The 24,493-nt window shown below is 39.8% G+C and overlaps 1 protein-coding gene across 1 annotated transcript in view; it reads right to left on the reverse strand.

Moving 5' to 3' along the window:
- CNTN3 (contactin 3) overlaps positions 1-24,493 on the reverse strand; it is a 247,909-nt gene that overhangs the window by 143,633 nt on the left and 79,783 nt on the right. Inside the window, exon 4 of the mRNA XM_007447671.1 lies at positions 14,231-14,326. Coding sequence (XP_007447733.1) covers positions 14,231-14,326 — 96 coding nt within the window. The remainder of the gene's footprint in view (positions 1-14,230; positions 14,327-24,493) is intronic.

Raw genomic sequence — 24,493 nt, forward strand, 5'->3', positions numbered from 1 at the left:
AGTGATCTGCTAACAGGGAGCATTCAATGTGTATTTGTGGAGAATCAGTAACAAATCAGGCCAGGCCTAGCCGTCCCAGGGGAGCCATCACTCAAATCTCTTCAACAACAAAACATGAAAGCCCCTCCCCCCTCGTCCCCGCTTCCCCCCCCCCCCCCCAAAAAAAAAGGATTCAAGGAATCTGTCTCTAGTCATGTGCGTAAGACCTGGAGGTTCACAAATGTAACAAGAGATATACATAAGTGCTATTCTTTCAGCAGAACGCTCTCTCATTTCCGGTTCTAAATTTTCTCTACACAATACTTCCAACTGAAATTTCCAGGCTGTTCCGAAAGTTTGTTTCCTTTGACTAGGAAGCCAATTCTTGCATTGTTTTCAAGTTCTTCCAACTTGGAGATATCTGGAAAACCAGTGAGTTTTGTATTTCACCTATTCCTTTTACTTCCTGCAGGTTTCCTTCATTGTATTACTATGCTCTGATCATGACTTGGTTTTAGCGAACAGCATTTCTTCCAATTTAGGTGAGGTTTCTTAACAATGCTTTGTAGCTTGGAATACATACCCCCAATATACTTCAATAAGAATCAGAAATAAGTCATGGTCACTTTAATACCTTCCAATGCCTGTTGGAGATATGGAATTTTGTCTCTGTCCCACTTCAAAAATAGAAAGATTAACAAAGCCTTAATTTCACCCTCACTTTACATCTGTATCTTGTTCTAATAGTCCTTTAAGCTTTCTTATTCTCTACTCTGATACTAGAGCAGACAAAATTCTCTCATTGCCTGGCTAAGGACTCTTGAATCTCTGCCTCCCCCCTAATCTACGGTGTGGAATCCAAGACTCAGAAATAAGAAATAACTTTTACTCCTTACCAGCACTGGATTAAGAAAACTCATACAGATTCTGTGTTATAGCCATGGGAAAAACAAAATGTATCACATGAGCATCTGAAAGCAGCTGGCAATATTAAGTATGAGTCAAGAATTAACATTTCATGTTTATACCAGATGTCAGGTGCACCACTTCTCTGAGCTGTCGAAAAGCCTAATACAGAGAGAAAAGGTCAAAGAATCCTGAGGGAGGTTAGTGGTGCTTAAAGGTTATCGTGATTGAAAAAGATTGCTTTAAGTCTACATATGTCACCACTTCAGATGTCATTTCACATCACAAGTGGAAAACAGAAGAGGTCTTCTTCAGAACTTTGCGGAATACAGTATGTTTTGGCAGTAGTGTTGAAAACGCACTATGGTTTCTGTACGCCAGCCAGCACAGGTCCCCTTATCTGAAGATCAGTGATTACAGATGACTGATGGACTCGCTTCCTCACCAGAAAACACGAGTCTGTTGTTATTACTATAACAGATGTAATGTGATCCACACATAATTAATTGGATTTATAAAATGCCAGAAGTATACTCAGTCAAAAGCATCCCTTAATTTTCTCCCCCAGTTTTCATAATGATATAATGAAGAATCCACCCCCTAATATATCAAGAATTACAGTGAAGATGAATCAGAACAAATTCCGGGAACTGACTCCAACTGCTCACTGATAAAATAAGATACACTTGTCCTCTACCCCTTCGCTTCCTTCCCTCCCTCCCTCCCGCCCTTTCTCTTTATAATTTATCAGTACAGAATTCTATCTTTAAAGAATATTTATGTGGGACTACAACATTTAAAATTGGTAAAAAACAGAATTGCTCTATTTGAAGAGGGAGTTGGGGAAATCTGAGGTCTGTACACTAAGCTGTACCCTTTCACAAACGCTTACAGCATTTAGCAGAGAATAGTCTGAAAATTAATGGTATGCATGAACTTCAAGCTATGTAAGCATTTCCTGAAGTGGACTTCTCAGAATATCTGGTCCCGCAAGATGCTATATAAACAAAGGGTTCTCTCGTCAAGTAAGTTTGGGAGAAGCTGTCCGCTAGACTCCTCCTCTAGGATATGTAAAATTAGTACTGTACTATTAAAACCTCTGACAGGGACTTCCCTGATGGTCCAGTGGGTAGGACTCCACACTGGAGTCCTGGGTTTGATCCCTGGTCAGGGAACTAGATCCCGCATGCCGCAACTAAGTCCCCCTCGCGGCCTAAATAAATAATAAAATAAATAAGTAAATATTAAAAAAAATAAAATAAAAGCTCTGACAAATAAAAGAAAGATGCTTTCTTTTGCTTTCCCCAGCATTTTTGCAAAAGTGTTTTTTTTTTTTAAAAACTGCCTCACTCTTTTGCATGATGCCTGTTGCTGTTGCATAAGAATACATAGTGAAAAAGTGTTGCTCAGTGTCACACAAATGGTCTGTGAGTAAAAGTGTAAAACCACAAGAGAAAATAAGGAGTCTATGGTAGGAACACAGAATGTACCTTTACCTATTGTATTTAATATATCAACCCATGAATCAGATGATCTTTTCAAGGACACAGTGCACAGGAAGGTTCCTTATCTGCGGAGGGTGATCAATACTACTCAGCGCAGAGAGTATGTGTGTGTCATGTTGTATAAAAATCAAAGGGGGGGCTTCCCTGGTGGCACGGTGGTTGAGAGTCCACCTGCCGATGCAGGGGACGCGGGTTCGTGCCCCGGTCCAGGAGGATCCCGCATGCCGTGGAGCGGCTGGGCCTGTGAGCCATGGCCGCTGAGCCTGCGCGTCCGGAGCCTGTGCTCCGCAACGGGAGAGGCCACAGAGGCCCGTGTACCAAAAAAAAAAAAAAAAAAAAAAAAAATCAAAGGGGAAATTAAAAGAAGTGATAGGAGTGGGTTGCAAAATGCATAATATTTCCAAATATATTAATGTCACTGAAAACATTAAGATTATTTTAGAAAAATGAGAAAAAAAAGAAAAAAAAATTTTTTTTGGTTGCATCACACGGCTTGTGGGATCTTAGTTCCCCGACCAGGGGTCGAACTTGGGCCCTCGGCAGTGAAAGCGCCAAGTCCTAACCACCGGTCCGCCAGAGAATTCCCCACAAATTCTTAAACTTCTAGATTTACATAAAAATTTACCTTAGGAACAACAAATGATTTACTCATAGCTACAACGGAAGAATTAGTTCCAGTTCTGCTTAATTATTGTGTTTACTCTTGGGAATACAATGCTTCTTCATGGGAACTGGGCTTTAGCTGACATCACTGACCTTCCAAGTTCATCTCTTTCTAGATAAAATCAAATGTGGTCTCAAAAATTCCAGAGTTTGGGCTTCCCTGGTGGCGCAGTGGTTGAGAGTCTGCCTGCCAATGCAGGGGACACGGGTTCGTGTCCCGGTCCGGGAAGATCCCACATGCCGCGGAGCGGCTGGGCCCGTGAGCCATGGCCGCTGAGCCTGTGCGTCCGGAGCCTGTGCTCCACAAAGGGAGAGGCCACAACAGTGAGAGGCCCGCGTACCGCAAAAAAAAAAAAAAAAAAAAAAAAAAATTCCAGAGTTTGTACTTACATATAATAAAACCTGACACATTAGACCCCCATGGCTTTGCTGTGTTTAGTTGATTGGTTTATCCCCACTTTGGGGGCATAAAACATTTGCTAAGAAAAGTAATGATGTAAACTAGACTAGATGGGGAGAATGCAAAATGAATCTGGAAAACTGTTTCCAGAAGGATTGAGATGCTACTTCCAAATACTGCGGGCCTCCAAGAGCCCATAATTAGCTGTTTTAATTAGCCTTGTTTGGAATTATTTTCTGTACTCCTGAATCTAACCAAAGTGAATTTTTAAAGGCTATAAACAATACTCTTAAATCTTAGACACGTATACCCTTAGGCTACTGAGTGAACGAGGCATTTTTAAAGATTAGCATTAATTGAACGTCCTTGAGGAAGAGACTTCTAACTGTGGCCCAGAGGCTAAAGGCACCCTCAAACCAAGTACTGTCTGACCCATATTGTTAACGTTTTGGAAAATTTTGCCAACATATAGTTTCTACCTGTTCTTGCTTTCTCCATGGCACTAATCAGCTAGAACTGAGCAGCATCTGAACGCTTTGGGTGGTTTGAACATTTGGGGTGTCATTTTTCATCATGATATATTGTTGTTCTTACATCTTCTTGTTGGAAGAGTTAGGATAACTTAAACTAGTTATTGGGTCTAGATCTCATCACATCTGGGGAAACTGAAAGACTACAAAGGCCAAATAGCTAAAGAAAAAAATAAGAGAGAACTTATGGTCGATTACATTATTATTAAAATTTTTTGTTGCTCTTCTCTGTGACAGAATGGTTTCTGGCCCATTTGATCAGTATTGGCCATAATACGTGTTTTGCAAAACAGAATAGGAGGGACTTCCCTCGTGGCGGAGCGGTTAAGAATCCTCCTGCCAATGCAGGGGACACGGGTTTGATCCCTGTCCCGGGAAGATCCCACATGCCGCGGAGCAACTATGCCCATGCACCACCACTACTGGGCCTGTGCTCTACAGCCCGCGAGCCACAACTACTGAAGCCCGTGTGCCCTAGAGCCCATGTTATGCAACAAGAGAAGCCACCGCAATGAGAAGCCCGCACACCACAGCAAAGAGTAGCCCCCGTTCGCTGCAACTAGAGAAAGCCTGCGCACAGCAATGAAGGTCCAACACAGCCAAAAATAAATATTAAATTAATTAATTAAAAAATAGAATGGGAGCAGAAATGATGTATATATACCACCTGTGAACAGACTGAATGAGTCTGACAAGTTTCTTTTCTTCCTGACATGAGAATGGCATATCCCAGACAAGGGTTACTTTTTCCCAAAATAAACAGGTCACATGGAATACAGCTGCAGCCAACCCATAGCATAGAGCCTACAAAACTGGAAATAACTCTTCATTATTATAAGCCCTTGAGATTTTGGAGTCATTTGTTACTGAGACTTTGGAGTCATTTGTTACTGCAACAGAACCTAGTAAAAGCTGACTGATACGCAGCAAATTTTATATAAATAGTGAAAACAACAGCTCTATGCGCTTAATATGCCAAGCGTGTCTGTGTCTAATGAATTTAACTTAAGAGGACATTAGGAAAAAAGCCATAGTAATAACTTAACCAGCAAATGGAAGATATGTGTGACAAAACGCTTAATAAACTCAGAAAAGAACTGTATTTTCTATGTTGTGAAAATTGCATATGAAGTAAATGATGCTGTTAAGTGATTTCAATATGTTACTGAGAAAAGAACAAAAAATTGCCCAAGTCTCAAAACCTGGCCCTGCTCATTAATCTGAAACACTTGGCTGGCCCCTGCAGACCTCTGAGAATACAGAAAGGTGGTCACTGTGATGTTTCTTTGGATGCATTGACTGACCCTTGTAATCTTACTGAAAACACTGCACGTGATACATTTTAAAATTTCTTAGTTTTCAATACTGGTATCCTTTCAAAGTCAAACTTCCTAAAGTTAATAGGGAAAAATAGGTTTTAAATAAGAGCCAGGTCTAAAAGGGAAGGAAAGTGATTGATTTTGAAAATCCTCCCCTACAATATCAGTCTGATTTTTACTCCAGATGGGCGTGCCCCCTTGAGATGAACACTCTCACAGAAACACACAGACACAACAACAACAATAAACAAATCCAAACTACTCAGGGGTAAGATGTCAAGCAGTGCCTGGAGGATTAAAAGCTACGCACACTTAACCAGTGCCCAGTTTCTATGATTATCAACAAGCACAGGTGACTGCCCGGCACCTACCAGCTACTCCACACGGGGGAAAGTGGATGAATGCCATGGAATATTCAGCTACACGCCTAGGCACACGATCAACCGTGCTCTCTAAGGCAGCTAATGTTAATGAAGGAAAAATTCATCTGGGATAGGAATTGCCTAGCTTATAAATAAATGAACATCAATGTCCTATATAAGCCAAGAATTCCACTTCCCTTTTAAAGTCCAAAATGTCCTACTTGATAAAATGCAACTCCTGAAATACTTCAATGCTTACACTTGCTCCATCATAAATGACATTTCTCTACTCCTTAAAACATTTCTTTAAGGCATTTAAATTTGTACGACGTGATGATAGTGGGTCTCAAAGTGTGGCTCAAGGCCGCGCTGAGTCAAAAATCGCCTGGGTCATTCATAAAGAATGCAGATTCCTAGAAAAGACTCCACACTAAGGAATCAGAATCTCTGAGAGTGGGATCGTGGAATACACATTGTTAACAAGTCCTCCAAATGAGCTTCTTATACGGCCACCAGAAATCATGAAATACAGCCTCTTAAGACACACTGTATCATCTACGTCTCTGGTCCTAAACTGCTTGTGCTTACTTTCAAAAGCACAGGTCTATCTAAAGGTGGCAGAGAGAAGCCAGCTATACTCCCAGCCTGTTCCCACTTCCCCCATGACACACAATGGACCTCCTTTGCTCTCAGTGTGACCATGTGACTGGGAACCAGTCAGCAGAATGTGCACATAGGTGACACGTGCCATCCCCTCCAGGCACATGTCCACAAGAACCATCCATGGGTCATCTCTCCCCCTTTTTTCCCTGCCAGTTGGACCAAGACAGAGGCAGAGACCACACATTTTAGATGCTGAAATGGAGAGGCATAAATGGATGAGGCCAGAGATGTATGATCAAAAGCACTTGATGTGGATTTTACGTGAGCAAGAAATACAGTTCAGTTTAAGCTAATATATTTTCAGGTTTCTTTGTTAACAGTAGCTCATGTAAGCTTAATTAAAACACCAGTACATATAAATGCATTTCTACAGCAAAGCAGCGAACAATCTAACTCTCCCTCTTGCTAGCGTACAGATTAAGTCTTAGGTTTCACCTAGCGCTACTACGTTTTTTGTTTTTTTCTGACAAAAAGCACTGACTAACAATCACCCTTAATTTCTGCTTAAGATGTCAGGAATCAAAGCCTTTACCATCCTTGATTTGTACTAAATTAACTGCAATTTTTACTTAAAGCAGAAAACATCAGAGTTCTCCTATCTTAAAGTAAGTCCTTGTAGAAGGACTGTGACTCTAACAGTGGATTTAAACTTCCAGCTCACGCACGTGATTCTTTTTTTTCATGAGCTTAATGCTCCTTCAGACTTCTGTTTGTGGGTGGATGGAATCACAGCAAGGAAAACTTGGCGGTCTTTTGAGTGGGAGAAAATGATTTCCTCACTGTACTACAGCAGACTATTTATGGGATCTGAGAATGAAATGGAGGGGGGGCGAGCTTGAACCCATGCTGCTCTGATGAAATATATGTGGAGTAGTCACTGGCAACCCTGAAATTTGAGGGAAACTCACTTAAAGACTGAACACGTAAATAATAATGAATGCACAGTTTCTTTAAATTGTCTTCTGTGACGCTGCCTCCTTCCAGGGCCATTTGTGGTGTGTTCAGTTCTGACTTCAATCATAAAAGGATGCTGGAACAGCCCAGTGATGGGTGTAGCCCTAACAATAATGCCCTCTACATTAGTGATGAGCCTTTGGTTGTAAAAAATAGAAACCCACTAGACTCAGCTGAAAATAACAAAGGGAACAGAATATATATCTATATCCTGGGCCTGTTGCATAGCACCCAAGGGCAAGAAAGCAGCTGCCAAGGGAGAAAGGTTGGAGAGCCCGCAGCCAGGCAGTCCTTAGTATTTACTCTGTCCCTGGTCTGTTTTTAGCCTCTGCAGGGCTGCATCTCTACTCCATGTGCATCAGCTTTCTTAGCATGATAGAAAGGATCTGCCTCAAACTTCCAAATTCAAAACTTACAGCCTGTCAGGTCAATTTTCAAACTGGCAGGAGAGAGCGGCTGATTGGCCCAGCTTGCGTCAGGTGTCCTCCTCTGGGCCAATCAGCAGCGGCCAGCTGGAACATGCTAGGCGTGGTTCCAAGCCCGTGGAGGCAATGGAGGCAATACCCAGGAGGAGAGGTAGTTACTGCTTGTGTCGTTAAACAAAACACAAGCGAGTCTAAAACCTCCACCACATAATCCAACCCTTACAGCTGGAGGAAGGAAACCCAAGCGCTGTCTAGAAAGAGGTTTTCTAAAATGGGGTAAAAAATGTACGAATGTACCCTGGGGTACATGAAGAAAATATAGTAAGCCCTCTTCAAAAATGTACTTACATATTTTAATTTTATATTTTTCTACCTAGTAAACATATTAGGATTATAGTATATTTTTATCTATCTATATATAAATCAGACGTTTCAAGCCACTCACATATATGCCCCTGGGGACAGGGGGATTCCTATTGATCTTCCTGTTGCCTTGCACCCTGAGAACAGTATATTTAACTTGGGAAGTGGTTTGGGTAGGGTTCAAAAATACTGACTTGAATACATTCCTATCAAGTTTATCAGCAATGCTTTCAGTTTCTTCTGCATTTAATACTAAGATTATTCAAGTAAAGGGCCATATATATTACAGTAAAATAGCATTATAAGACATAAACATCTTCCACACGTCAACAGCTATTTGATGGATGCATGAGTAAATCAAAATATGAATAAAATAGATGGATGGATAGATGAACAGATGGAAGAAGGAAGGAAGGGAGGAGGGCAGACTCAATGAATATTTTTAATTCATAGTTTCCACATTCAAGTACTTTGGAGAAACTCAGGGTTTTTCATCTCCATGTCCAACTACAAAATGGATGTTCAGGAATTAAGACTATGTGAGACAACAGATACTCCCTTTAGAGATCAATTTTACTGTTACCCACATAGTAGCACCTGAGGTTTATGTGTCAACCGATTCAGAACATACTTGTCTGAATACTACTGTGAATTTATTAATATTCTGGGCACCCATAAATGTCAAAAGTCACATCAGCATTGGCATATATTCAAAAACACTTTTACAATTGTGATATACTATTCATTCAGTCTACAGATGGATTTTCTCTTTCTTGTGACATGTTAACGTATCTGACTCCCAGGCTTAGGAGCAATAAATTAGGAGCAATATTGTATGGTGCAGAGAGATGCTTATTCCTCAATAACCCACCAACCATCTGCTTTATCTAGATTTCATAATTTGTGATGGTATAAAGACCTGCTACGATGCAACTTTCAGATACATTGCTTCAGGGAAGGGGAAACCCTTGGGTTCTCAAAGAAACGTTTTATATAGTGACCAGTGATGCAAATGCCATGGGAGCCAGAAAGCACATTCTGCCCATGAACATATTATGTATTGCCTACTTCAAAGTTTTGTAAAAAGCTGTTGTTTTAAATTTGACAAAACTACAAACATGAATAGTAGAGTGTAGTTCAAGGAAAAATGAATGGCTAAGCCAAGGTGGTGGTAAGGTTACACATTAAGGTATTTGGAGAAACTACTGTTTTGGGTCAAAATCACATCCCAAAACACTAGGTAATGTCTCATCGCCTTGAAGCAAGGTCTAACAACTGCACAAGTGTTTCCAGAACATTCCTACTTGGAAAACTTTCTTCAAGTTGCCCCATCTAAACTACCTGAGGTGACTTTTGTTTTTTGGTCCTAGGGAAAAAAAAAAAAAAAGATGTTGACACAGAGGGTGTAAATCCCATGCCATCTGGTTATGTTGCAAACAGCTGTCACCTCTGTCACACCAGGATTTACAAAGCAATTTTTAGCAAGAAGTTGCTTCATCCTCCACTACCTGCTGTTTAGCATCTCACACTCTTCCTTTTCACATCCCAAAGGATGGCAGTGTCCAGGGCTGTCACTGTAAGAAGAATATGTACAGAGCAGAGACGTTGGAAGCTGGATCAGAGACCAAAGCTGTTTGCTCATGAAACACTGGGAAATACTCAGGTCTATTTTTAACTCAGAATAAATCTCATCAGGTATCCTTGGACAAAAACCAAGTCTTTATTAACATGTATTTAGGCAATAACTTGATTAACCTATGAATTCCTGTCTAATTAGTATTTATCATGAAAGGCCCATGAACTAGCCTTGTATCCTTATTTATATTAGGATAATATTTTTGTGCATTTGAATTTCAACAATCTTGTAGTGATATCAGCAACTACTGGTAATTACACTAATTCCCAATTTTTCACACTATTGGTAATTAGATTGATAACTAACCCAGGGATAATCCATGGCTGGTACCTTATATTGGGCATGTCACTTCCAGCTAATTTTCAAGAGGATACTAACTCCTTTCACCTTAGAGAGATGTTGGATTATTCTGCAGAGAAGACAATGAATAGGAAGTGGCAGAAAGTGTCACGAATGAGTGGGAGATAAGACCCCTCTCAAATGACAGTAACCTGCATTGCTTAGGAGTTATGGGGACTCCCAGGAAACATTTCTGTCACCCATCAGGAAACAATTTTTCCTTCTCTGGCATCATGTAAGTGGCGATTGCTCTTAAGCAAAGCAACCCCAGGTTGCTGCTACTTGCTTATAAATTATCTGCATAGACAAATTATTTAAGGGAGTTTGAATAATATATTCAGTTTCCATACTTTGGGACTCCTATTTGGGTTCTTTTTTTGCATATCTCCCTTGTCACTTATCCAGTTCCTCTCCATACTTTTAATCAAAGGAATCTCCTAGCAGATGATTTATTTCCACCAAGAGCCAGCACCCTGCTTAGCAACTAAGCAGCACTCAATAAAGAGACTACTATTATTATTTGTTATTATTATTATTATTATTATTATTTCACCCTTGTGTCTACTCTGTCAGGCTGTGATTCTGTTAGAGCATATGATAGATAATAAAATACGATGATGTCTTCAGTAATCAGAAAACAACAACAAAATTAAAAATTTCCGACCACTGAGAAGGGACCAAGTAGAAGTGAGTAAAAGTAATACAGCAGTTAAGACAGAGAAGGGAAGGTCGTGTCCTGCAGAGACCATGGGACTTTGTGGAAGGAGGACACAATGGATCACAGCGGGGCCATGTGTGCCCCATATCACATGTACTGATAAATCCTGGAGTCACGGCTTCAGCTGCTCTGTGCTGCCTCACATCCTCCACTGAATGAAAAGTCCCTCAGTCCACAAGGGGATGAAGCGGAGCTGATACCAGCTGCTGTGGGCAGAGTTCACCGTCACCTGTCAGTGTCTGCACCTGTCTGCTTGGCACCCAGCGCATATTAGTTGTTAAATGCTTCCACCTCTAGAAACAGAGTTTGCAGTGCATTCTCAGAAATCACCTGTAACTGGCCCAATCTAAAGAGGATTCCTTTATTCATTTCATGAATGTGTTCATTTGTTCAACCGTTATTTACTGACTGCTTGTCATAAACCAGCCTAGTTTCAGGCACTTGGGTGCAGAGCAAACCCGGACATAGGCTCTGTCTTCAAGAAGCTCCCAAACCAAGAAGTCAGGGCAGGGGGTGTAAATTGTGACTTGGCAAACTCAACATTAGGCAGTCTTGGATCAATGACAATCCTGTTCTCAGCATCTAAATCTGATGCTCTGGTCCCTATCATTTTCCTGCACAATCTAGCATGCAGGAAGATAGGCTTTTGTTCAGTCTCGCCCACGCATGCCGCGGGGTCTTAAGAGCTAATGCACCGCATCTGGGAAGATTTCTTTCCTTCTTTGCCAACGATTCTACTGACTTTCACAGTCACCCCAGACTGTGAGCTTTAAAAATGAAAAGAGCACTATATGAAGTCGCCAAGGCAGAGAGGAATCATTACTTAGAGGATGTCATTACTTAGGAGAGTTGTGACTGGCCAGCAGTTCTCCAATTTCATGACAATGGAAAAGATTCATCTTTTGGAACATGTTTTATCCAACCGCTTATTAAGACTTCCTCACTGTGTGCATGCCCAGTCAACTAAAAGATTCCCTCCTTTGTTATCAGCAAGTACATCTAATCATAAAAATGTTTAAAGAAGATCACTTAGACTTTTAATTTGGGTCAACAGTTCCAACACACATCATAGACAAGACCGCCCAGCTACTATTTTATGTTGCTTTTAAAAAATAAACTTTAGTTATTTTGATACTTGCTTACTAGGTGTACTTCTAACCATTATTAGTGTCTACCTAAAACATCACTCCCTTTTTTTTCTCATAATAAAACCCTTCTTGGGCTTCCCTGGTGGCGCAGTGGTTGAGAGTCCGCCTGCCGATGCAGGGGACACGGGTTCGTGCCCCAGTCCGGGAAGATCCCACATGCCACGGAGCAGCTGGACCCATGACCCATGGCCACTGAGCCTGGACGTCCGGAGCCTGTGCTCCGCAACGGGAGCGGCCACAGCGGGGAGAGGCCCGCGGACCACCAAAAAAAAAAAAAAAAAAAAATGAAGAAACAAAACAACAACAAAAAACCCTTCTTTTCTTTCGTAAACTACGCCTTTCTCATCTCAGTGCTTGCCAGTAGATGGAGCTGACTCTGGTTCTCTGCTGGAGGGGAAAATCTCATGAACAAGGCTGATCCAATGAAAATCAGGAGCCACTGAGCAACAGGCTGTCTGGTCCATTAGGATCCTTAGCACTAAGGACCAGAAGGCCTGGAGGTGCCAGGAGCCACCTGTGCTACCACAGGGAGCTTACATGACAATGGAATCAACATGGAGGGAAGCAGAGCCAAGAAACAGCAAGAAAGACCAACCGCTTATGAAACTGTTTAAACCATTGGGTCCAGCAGATTGGGTTCGCAGGGAGCAAATATTAGAGTCTGGGAGAAAGATTTTGACCAAAGTTCAAAACCCGTGAAAGCAAGGAGGCAGAAGCAGGATTTGAGATAAGAAAGAAGTCAAACTGTGGTGATCCAGAAAGCCTTGGTCATGCTGGAAGGAAGCTCTGGATTGAGCCCTCCCCACTAGAACTGTCCAGTGTTGGGCAGAAGGGGCTGACCCTTTATATCCTCTCCTTGTTCAGTCACCAGATGCAGGCAGTCCCTGGAAGGGTGAGACCCTGGGCAAGTGGCTCCTGCAGCCAAGGAGATCAGGAAGAAGCTGAGAGCTGGAGGCCACTGGCTGACCCCACGGCCCACAGTGACGCAGCGAGTAATTCTGGGTGGTACATTGCTGTGTCAACCATACAGCTCTAGTAGAAAGCATATGCTCAACTCAGTTATATGAGCCAGTATAAACTCCCTGTTTTCTTCAAGCCAGTTTGAGCTCAGTTACTTTTACTGCTAATCAAGAGAGTCTATGCCTCCCTTCAAAGTCACAGGTCCTCTGAAACTTCATGATTTCAGCAAAATATACACTCCCGAAGTAGACTGGGGAGCCCAATTTAAACCCATACTCACCAACACGAGGGCAAGCACGGTAGCTAATCAAGCCCCAAATCTGCAGTCTGCAGCTGGCTCAGACATTTCAAATGATCAAATACTGAAGATGGGAAATGTCTGTTTTATTGGGCTGAGGATTTTGTGATTAAAACTGCCAAGTCACTGGGCAACAAGGACTTTGGTTTGGATGTCACAGAACAAATAAAGTCCAGCATACTGACATCTGAATAAGCTTTATTATAATGGGAGGAAGGCTTCTCAGTTTCATCTCTGGTCAGAAAGCTTCTCTCTAACCTATTTATCTCTCAGGAATTCTCATCCTCTCATAACAGAATGCGTTTGCTTCTCTGAGAACAATGATTTATACATTAATAATGCCTTCTTTGTTCCTGCAAGTGACCAAGTTTGTAATAGTGAGCGTGAGAGGAAAGTCCAACCATCACTTCAGGCTCTTACTGGGGAGCAGTACTTATTAAATTATTTTCATATGTGCGGAAGTTCATTTTCACTCTTGGTAGCTATTTTGTTAACCTTGTGAATTTCCAGCAATATTTCAATTTATAGCAATGTAGCATAAAATTTGCAATTCCAACACCCAATAAAATGATGTGAATACACACACATATTTCATTTTCAATATATATATTACACATATATCAAGAGGTGCAACAGCATATATCAATAAGCATTTGTAAGCGTGTATGCGTAAGGCAGGAGAGAGACAGAGAGAGAGAGAGAGAGAGAGAGAGAGAGAAACCACAAAGACACCAATGTACGTCACGGTCTACAATTAAATAATAAATGATAATAGTGTAAGGATGAAGCATTGTTCAGCACCATTAGGTAATTGAAATTAACTTGATCTTGCTTGCCTTTAGGACCTTCCTTGTTGGAATGAGTCAATTATGTTTATCATCTCCTCTGGATAGACTGTTTTTTGTAGAGTTTCTTATATTGCAACTCAACTGACAGAATCCAATGCTTGGATTATCAAGTTTCTCAGGGTAATTTATGGAAGCAATAACAGTACATGTGCTGTGGCTCTCGCCCCGAAACTTGTTTAATAAACATAAAAAGCAAAAACAGAGCACTTGTTACCTCCAGAGTGTGGCGGGAGGCCACAGAGCAGGACAACTCCCTGTCCTTCACGCACTGACACTGTGCTTCTCATTTTGGTTTTAAAATTTTCCAGATCTGATTTGAAAACAAAACAAAACAGAATTTCAGAAAGGACCAGAAATTTAAAATGTTCACACAGAGACATTCCTCTTCTTTAGGATAATAAAAAATCCCATCTCAGGAACCTCAGGAGGAAAACATTTAACATTTGCTTTGAGAAGGAAAAGTAGGATTTTGATTTCTTTATTAAGCCTTCTAGAAATGCAGCAATAGAAACAAAAATACATACCCACTAATCCTGTAAATTAAACCCACAAATTCCTTTTTATTTGTAGCTGTAAAAAAAATACCAACTGTTTTTATCACTGGTCGTATAATTTTTTCAAGTATTTAATAAAGCAATTAAGGCAAATACTATTTTGATCACCAGTGGCTATTTTAAAAAACCATTTAATTTCTTTCAATAATAATCCAGGACAGCAAATTCCAATTCATATTCTCCAGCTTAAATTACAGCATGGAGAGAATTCTATGGGCTTCATTTTGAACAAAGCTTAAGCCTACGGGGAAAAAAAGAAGAAACATTTGTTTCTCTAAACTGTGACTTAAAAAAATGTACTGTGCGTTCCATAGCTAATATATGCTGTGGTGTCACTTTCTGTATTAGAACAATTACACTGTCAATTTGTGGAAGAATATACTCATTTCATAGCTTTTAAGCGTTGATATAAATTGCCTATGTGGTGACTATGAAAAGTAAGGCAGTGTATGTATTTTAAAATACAACTTGGGGCTTCCCTGGTGGCGCAGTGGTTGAGAGTCCGCCTGCCGATGCAGCGGACACGGGGTCGTGCCCCGGTCCGGGAAGATCCCACGTGCCGCGGAGCGGCTGGGCCCGTGAGCCATGGCCGCTGAGCCTGCGCGTTCGGAGCCTGTGCTCCGCAACGGGAGAGGCCACAACAGTGAGAGGCCCGCGTACTGCAAAAAAAAAAAAAAAAAAAAAAAAAAAAAATACAACTTGAAAAATTTCAACTTTGAAAAATGCAAAAACCAAAATAACCTTCTTCAACTTGATAAAATTTTCTGAGCACCATAAATCAATACATCAAAGGGAAATTGGAAGGCCTATGTGTTTCATTTTATTGTTACTGAAAAACAGTATTAAATTGCTAGCTTTTAAGCATGGAATAAAGCAATTCAGCAAAACTCACATATGTGTGACTATAAAAGGAGAAAAAAGTAGTGTTTATGGACTTATTTTACTCAGAAGTTACCCTAAAAAAGTGATATAACGTAGCATTACATCATCTTAAATCTATAACCAAATGCAGCATTGTCAAGACATTAAGGCTTTTGAAGTGTAACTGAGCTGCAACCGCAAACCTGGACCATCCAAATGTTTCCCAAAGACTCAGTGGAGGAGTACATCATATCAGAATGCAGCCCACACGTGGAAAAGTAATTTCAAATCATTATATTTTGACAACCAGGTATTCATCATAATTACTGATTTTCTGTCCACTTCCTTGTTTTCTTCTGTTATATAACTTCACATCATAAAACATATTCATCACTGATTTTACCTAGAATATACACCAACAGGGATAAAACACGGGTCCTACGGAAACCAACAATGTCTCTTCTCTATAGATGAAAACCTCTTTTGCCTAAACGCTAACACTGTCACAGGCTGGTCCATTGCTCTGGACATTTGCAGTGATACCATCTCTACAGTATATAAGGGCAAAGAACATTATTTTTGGATACCTGATGTGGCCAGTTCATGGAGAACATGCATTAGGAAGAGCAAACAAAAATAACTGCAGTGGCCTTAAGTGTTTTCCCGGCTTTTTTTTTTTTTTTTTAACCCTAGGGACTATAGAGATAAAAGTAGTAGAAATATCCAAAAAGTTTCAGATTACTGAAATATCCTGGCAGATTATATATGCAACCCAAACCCAAGTCAAGGCTGCATATGGTCCAATCTTGACAAGAACTGTATCAGAACAAGCCCTGTTTAGGAGTCAAAATAAATAAGAAGTCATTCCAGAAATTATTTGGTAGAAACCTCTCAGATTTTTCTTCCTGTCTCCTAATTCTTGCAAAATGTGACATTATTCACATTTTGTGAGCCTCTAATTAGCCAGATTTTAAGAAGAAACCAGTTTCATAAGGAGCATCTACAAAGAACTACAACTAGCATCATATTTGATGGTGAAAGACAATGTTTTCTGCCAACATCAGGAAGACGAAAGGATGTTCATTCTAGCCACTTGCAGCCAACATCATACTAGAAGTTCTGACCACTGCAATAATAAAAGAATAAAAAATAAGAAGCATACAGTTTCTAAAGGAAGAAATAAAATGACCCCTATTTGCAGATGATACGATTGTCTAAATAGAAAATAGGAAGGCATCTACAAAAACAAAAAGCAAACCAAAAAATTCCCACTACAAAGTGAGTTAAATAGGTCACAGGATACAATTTCTAGAGAGTAAGAATAAACCTGCAGAAACCAAAATTAAAGACACAAAATTGCTTACAATCGTTTCAAAGAAAACACAGTACTTAGGTATACAGATAATAAAAAATACAAAGGATCTATATGCTGCAAGTTACAAGATACTGATAAAAAAGAATCAGTCTAAATAAAGTGAAGACACCTACTGTGTTCATGGATTGGAAGATTCAGCATAGTTTCAACTGTCCCCAAATTGATAGACAGATTTAATGTAATTCCTATCAAAATTCCAGCAAGGTTTTTGGTTGTTTTACATTTTTTGTAGATGTAGACAGGCTTGTGCTAAAACTTACACAGAAAAAGCACAGGCCCTAGAATAACTAAGACTACCTTGACTAAGAAGAACAAAGTGTAAAGAACCAGAATCTACCTAGTATTAAGACTTATTATGTAGCCACAATGAGCGTGACAGTGTGGGAACGGCAGAGGGACAGACACACAGAACAATGGAATAAAACAGAGAATCCAGAAACAGATGCACACAAATATGCTGAGCTGATTTTTGACACATGTGCAAAAGCAATTCAGTGGAAGGACAGCCTTTCAGTAAATGGTGCATTTATTAAATGGTGTCCAGAAACAACTGGACAACCACAGGGAAAAGAATGAACCTTGCCCTCAACCTCACTCATATATGAAAATTAATTCAAAATGGATTTGAATGTAAATGCAAAACATAAAAATATAGAAATATAGACCTTTTAGAGAAAAATATAGGAGCACATCTTTGGGATCTAGGGTTAGGCAAAAAGTTTTTAGGCTTGCCAGTAATAAACTGGACCTTAGAAAATTTAAAACTTTTGCCTTGTGAAAGTGAATGGGAAAAGGATGAAAAGACAGGCAACAGACCAGGAAAAAATATTTTCAAATCGCTTATCCAGTAAAGGAATAGTATCCAGAATAAATCCTCTTAAAGCTCAATAGTAAAAAACGAAACTATCCATTTAGAAAATGGGCAAAACAGTGAACAGGCATTTCACTGAAGAAGATATAGAGATGGCAAATAAGGACATGAAAAATGTTCAACATCATTAGCTATCAGGGAAATAGAAATTACAACTGCAATGAGGTATCACGGCACACCTATCAGAATGATTAGCGACACCTATCAGAACTACAGCGACAACACTAAACCCCATAAAGGATGTGGAGAAACAGAATCGCTCATACATTGCTGGTGGCTGTATGACTGTACAGCATTTCACAGCCACTCTGGAAGCAGTTTGATAGTTTCTTCAAAAACTAAACACACAATTGCCATATGATCCAGCAATCGCACTCTTGGGCATTTATCCCAGGGAAACAAAAACATATTTTCACAAGAAAACCTGCACAGAAAAGTTTGTACAGCTTTATTCATAATAGCCCTGAACTGGGGACAACCCAGATGTCCTTCAATGGATGAATGGTTAAATAAACAGTAGTGCACACATTTTCTGGAATACTACTCAGCAATAAAAAGCAATGGACTATTGATACACCCCACACTTGGATGAATCTTCAGAGAATAATGCTAAGTGAAAAAAGCAATCCTGAAAGGTTACATGCTGTACGACTCCATTTATATAATATTTTTTAAATTACAGAATTTCAGAAACAGAGGATGCATTAGTGGTTGTCAGTGTTTAGGGAAGTTGGGGCAGGGATATGGGTGTGGTTATAGAAGGGCACTGTGAGGGATCTCGACCACAGTGTGGATACACAAACTATACAAGATACCATTATAGAGAACTAAATACACACACAAACACACACACACACACACACACAAATAAGTACATATACAACTGGAGAAATCCAAATTAAAAAACAAAGATAAAATCCAGCTCTCCATATTTTTTTACTTTCTTTCCTCTTCCTCCACCCCACCTACAGGCCGCAAGTGGCTCACCTTGATTGCCCTTCTGGTCGCCACCTGTGCTGTGCTGCTCTAAGATATCCCAAGTTCTGGTCACACCCTGGAGACAGTATCTCCCAAGATATCAAACGGAGGTATGCAGAGCCAGGAGAGAAATACACTCCTTACTTTGACTGCTTTTCCTATGAATATGCACATGGACCATTCCTGGTGTCTAAAATACTCTACCTTGACACCTGTCTGTTAATTTTATTTATTGGGCTAGGTTTTCTATGGGCTGCTCAAACACTTCACACTTTCAGGATGATCTCCCCTAGAGGGGTGGGATAGGGAGGGTGGGAGGCAGACGCAAGAGGGAGGAGATATGGCGATGCATGTATATGTACAGCTGATTCACTTTGTTTTACAGCAGAAACTAACACACCATTGTAAAGCAATTATACTCCAATAAAGATGTTAAAAAAAAAAAGAAGAAGAATCCGCTTGCTAATGCAGGGGACATGGGTTCAATTCCTGGTCTGGGAAGACCCCACGTGCCACGGAACAACTAAGCCCATGCGCCTAGAGCCCGTGCTCCTCAACTAGAGAAGCCACCGCAATGAGAAGCCCGCGCACCGCAACGAAGAATAGCCCCCGCTGGCTGCAACTAGAGAAAGCCCGTGCGCAGCAACCAAGACCCAATGCAACCAAAAAAAACCAGTAAAGTTTCTAAGGGAAAATTTTACCATGGCAGGCTATAGGTGTGCCCTAGGAAAATAAAAATGGTTCCTTATGTAAAAAACAATGGCTTGCTCAACGAGTTCAATAGTATCTTAGTTTTCCTTCCCCAAAAGCAGAGCCAAGAAAGGACTTGAATGATCTGCAGTATATGGAAGATGATCTCAGAAAGTAGGAGGGAAGGAGTGGGGTGAATAAAAGAGGGACGGAAGAAAAGCCACCAGCTGGTTACATTACTGAAGCTGCTACTGTAGTCAATAAGGGATTGATTCTGCATGAACCTCTGATAAGTGTACAGAATGCCTTCTAGAACCATCACCTTGAAAGACAGGAGTCAGGGGTATTTGAATACAGGCTCCCAACCTTACAAGTGAAGGGTTTTCCCTGGGGGCGATCATTTTCCCCTACCCAACAGAGCTCTCACTGTGAACTTTCATGGAACTGTCCACCCCCACTGCACATTAATCAGAGGTGGGCAGAGGGGATTTAACACATTTGGGGGATACCAAAAATGTTTACTGCAAATAGATTTCATACTTAAAAGCCCAGCCTTTCTACAGGTTTTACAACACGTTTGTGATGTAAGTTTCCAAGCAGACTTACATATTCAGTATTTTCTAAGCCTCCTTAGGGAACAGAGAAGCACTTAATAATAAGACCATAACATCTTCAGGAACTGTCTTTGTTTTTGAAACACAGTTGAAATACTGGCACAATGGGTGAACTCTAAGCACCTAGGAATACTTTACAAGACCTTTCCCCACAGATATATCATAATTCAGCTCCTTCCCTGCCTCTCATCACCCCATTGCTCCAGCAACCCCAACTCTCAGCCACATACACTGAAACAATGACAAACTATTTGGATTTCCCCAAGCACAAAAATGCTTGTCAAAAATCATGCCACTGTGCTCTCCCACTCCACTGACGTTGCACTTTTATTCATCTTCAAAACCAGCCTCATCCACATCCCTTTCTTGAAACTCTTGAAATTACCTCCATCCTTTCAATTCTGTTTCTTTCTTTCTTTATTTAGGCTGTGTTGGGTCTTCGTTGCTGCGCGCGGGCTTTCTCTAGTTGCAGCAAGCAGGGGCTACTCTTCGTTGAGGTGTGCGGGCTTCTCAATGCAGTGGCTTCTCTTGTTGCAGAGCATGGGCTCTAGGTGCGTGGGCTTCAGTAGTTTTGGTGTGCCAGCTCAGTAGTTGTGGCTCGCGGGCTCTAGAGCGCAGGCTCAGTAGTTGTGGCACAGGGGCTTAGTTGCTCCGTGGCATGTGGGATCTTCCCAGACCAGGGATCGAACCCGTGTCCCCTTCACTGGCAGGCAGATTCTTAACCACTGCGCCACCAGGGAAGCTCCCAATTCTGTATTTTCTATATTTTTCTATTTTTCCATTTTGTTCTCCTATTCTGGGGGTCCACCAAGATTAGAACACTGTCATTTTCATCTTTATATCTCTAGGCTATTACATATTTGTTGGCATTGTGTGGTCATCAACATACATTTGCATCCATCATATCATTTTCCTTGGAATCTCCATGGTGGGTTCCCCACCGAAGTTGAATCCTCTGTGCCTGGGTTGCAGATTTCTTAACTTTCTACCAGTGAGATTTAGGAAAAGAAAACAGGAGTGGGCCCACCAGGGATCCTGTCTTTGCTCCACCATAATCCAGATCTGCAAGATTGGAGGAGTTACCACTTGATCATCTGTGCTTCCCAGCTTTGTATTTGTAAACTGGGGACAATACCTGCCCTCTGAACCTCACAGAGTTTTTTGAGAGAGGCTCTCTAGCATCACAGATCTGTAAGCCCTTTGAAAAATAAACAGAATTACAGAAGTGCAAGGTTCCCTTATTCCTTCTGAGACTCTGGTTTTACAACTCTCCTTACTTCAGTCTCTCATCTCATCTATGATTTCAAACATGCAAAGATCACTTCATCTAAAAAGCAAAATATATCTTCCAATAACTCCCATGCTCCACTTTTCTTAAACAAATCCTCCTTCCCCCCACGACCATCTCTCTGTTTCCTTCCACTTTTTAACTTGGATTGAATTTAAGTCTGGGTCCTCTGGAGTCAGATAAACCCATCTACAAATCCCTTTCCTGAAACTTAAGTGTTTGACTTGTGGTAGATTACTTCACTTGTTGATCCACAGTTTCATCATCTGCAAACTGAGGATAATAATAGCAATTATCTCTGCTATTGTTGTGAGAAAGAAATAAGATAGTCTACATCATTTACTTAAAACGGTGTGTTCAAAAAATAATAGCTATCATTTTTCTTTACGTCCTCTCATAGATCTCACCAGCTTCTACCATTGTGTCTATGCCAAAGACATGCTCATCAAAATTTTGATTCAAAACATGCATTTTCTGCGTGGCTTCCAGACACATTTTGGCTATTCATCTCATATTCAACATTTCATTTTCCTATGCTTAGAGTAGTCCTTACAAAACCCTACAACTTCCATCATTGTGTTGTTACTTTCTAAGACTCCCACCTCCAATTAGTCACTCCTCATTCCTACTTTTGTTCAATCCATTCAATTTTATCATGTTAATTGTTTTGCAGAGTTCAGCCTCTTTCATCCCATTTCTAACTTCTCACTACCACCGTTTTTATTTTACTGGAAAAATTTTATGATGCAAATTCACCTGGCATGTACTAAGCATATGGCTCCAGTATGCTTGTCTATCAAATCTCTGCATCCCCAATGTCATAAGAATATGCTCTATCAAAAATGACTAAATTCATATATGAAGGAATTAATGGATGAAAGAATTTGCTAGGCTGTGTGATAGAATTTCCTGGAATTTATCTCATTTAATTTTCACAAAAGCTCTATTTAAAGGTATTATTTTTCCATTTTTCCAAAAAAGCTGTGGCTCAAAGCAATTACAGACTGACAAAGGTGATGCAGTAAGTGATGGAGCCAGTTCAACTGATTTCAAGTCCAGCTCTTTTTATCTTTATACTATGTGATAAATCCATCCAACCTTTGGGCTGGTCTCCCCACCTGCGATCTCTCCCCTCCCATCCAGTCCATCTATCTTGTGCCCAGAGAGTTGAGTTCAGTTTTCTTCATAAAACACATAACCAGTTTTCAATACCTGCTCAAAGTTTTACATGAATTTCTCATTGCCTAGATGATGAAGTCCATTTTCTTGTCCTAACATTCAGTCATTCACTCGACATGTATGTATTAGTATATGTACATATATACGTATATATGTGTGGAATATGTACCTATGTTCCAGGTATTGCCACAAAAGAGCTCGGTTTGTCATTTGGAGTATTTCTGCTTCTAAAACTTTACTTATGCCCCATCATTCTCCTTTCAACTTATGTTAAGTATCTATATTTCAAGGTCTAGTTAAAAATGCTCACCCTTTGTGAAGGAAGAATTCTCCGATAATTCTGAACTACATGACAAATGAGTTTTAGATTAGTCTGTCTCACAAGACTAAGGCTGAGGGCTCAGTCCACCTCCATCTCCTTTTTGCCTTCCACAGACCTCAAAAAGCACCTATCTAGTACAAATGGCTTCAACTCAAGCAGTATGATTCGTCCCCTCTAGAAAAGATACCGTCCACTGTTAAGAGCACACAGAATGCTTGTGCCTAGTAGCTGCTCTCTAGCAAGCCCTTCTGCTTCCATCAGTTGAACTGCCTGTATTTTTTAACAGAACCGAATCACCCTTTTTACATGAAATTAAATTACTAGTGAAATACTAAAAAAGTTGAGGGAATAAGTGTGTGAAAAAAAGGGAACTGTTTATAAAAAAAATTTTAAACTTTTGAAAAACTCAATGAAAGAAATTCACCCTTTTCCCAAGACTGATGCTAAAATAGAATACACGATGCAAAATACCATAAAAGCTTACAAATAAAAATCTTTAGACTATTTCTGTACCCAGATTACTTAAGAAATATTTTTTAAATTATCACTCAAATTCAAAGAAAAACAATAGCGGGAAATCACAGGAGATTCATAATAGGTGTGTTTTATACAAATAACACAACGAATTCCTACCTTCCATCAACGGAGAGTGCTTGGCACTGCATTAGAAAACAAAAACAAAAAGCAGAAGACATATATAGTTTCATATTTGAAGCAAAAATAAAACTGTTATAATAAAAGGTAACTTTTCTTTAAATGATTACCTATTTTAATTTATTAAGGAGCTTTTCAATTAAGAGTCCAACTACTCGTCCTGACTATATCAAATAAAAAAGCCCCTTATGTATTTGGGAAAAAGTAGATGCTGGATTATTAAATCAAACAACAAAAATTAAGAATAACGTTTCTGATAGTGACAGTTTTGCTCTTCCAGTATATTAAATATATATATATAAATATATAGGAAAAAGAAAAAAAAACTCTTCCCAGTTGATTGTGGATATTAATTTCACCTGTAATACTAAATTTTAAAACATGAACAGTTTAATGTAAGCTGAACAGTACTATAAATCTTACTTTCTGAAAATTTTTTCTTCTTATACTTCATGTATCTTAAAAAAGCTAGCTTTATCATTAAAACCACATTTAAAAAATTTATGTGGCAATACTACAAATCATTTTCCTTCTCTTTGAAACTAAGATCTCCAAGTATACCAGAGGTTTGAGATAATTCAGAAAATCTGCATGAAAACCATATTTTAAAAGTCAGTTTGATTTTAACAGGGCCAAAGAAAAAGCCAGCATTCATACACAAAAAGTTACCAAATATAGACAACTATTTTCAAGACTATCTAAGAACATTATATTTCAGAAACTAACCATCATTGGGTGTATCACAGAGGAATTCTAATGATTAGTTATACAAAGACGTGCTTGGTCTTTTCACTTAGAAACGTCTACTTGCCAATTTGGAAATAAAAAGATCACATAAAATGACAATATTCTGAATGTCTGAACAAATCACACCACTTCAATGCAGTTATCTTAATAATATTCTCAAACATTTAAAAAAAAAGCTTTTTAACAGCCTAGATTGAAATGTCTTAGTGGCTTCTTCAGCAAAGAATTTGAAGTTAGATTTCCGTTAGAGTCTCTGCTACTAAAACAAGCTCTCTGGTTTTACACAATTTTCTCAGACTCTTTGATATGCAGATTCTTCTGAAAAATGCAGATAATATGACCTG

Source organism: Lipotes vexillifer, unplaced genomic scaffold (genome assembly GCF_000442215.2).
Source record: "Lipotes vexillifer unplaced genomic scaffold, Lipotes_vexillifer_v1.1 scaffold1008, whole genome shotgun sequence".
Taxonomy (NCBI): Eukaryota; Metazoa; Chordata; class Mammalia; order Artiodactyla; family Lipotidae; genus Lipotes; species Lipotes vexillifer.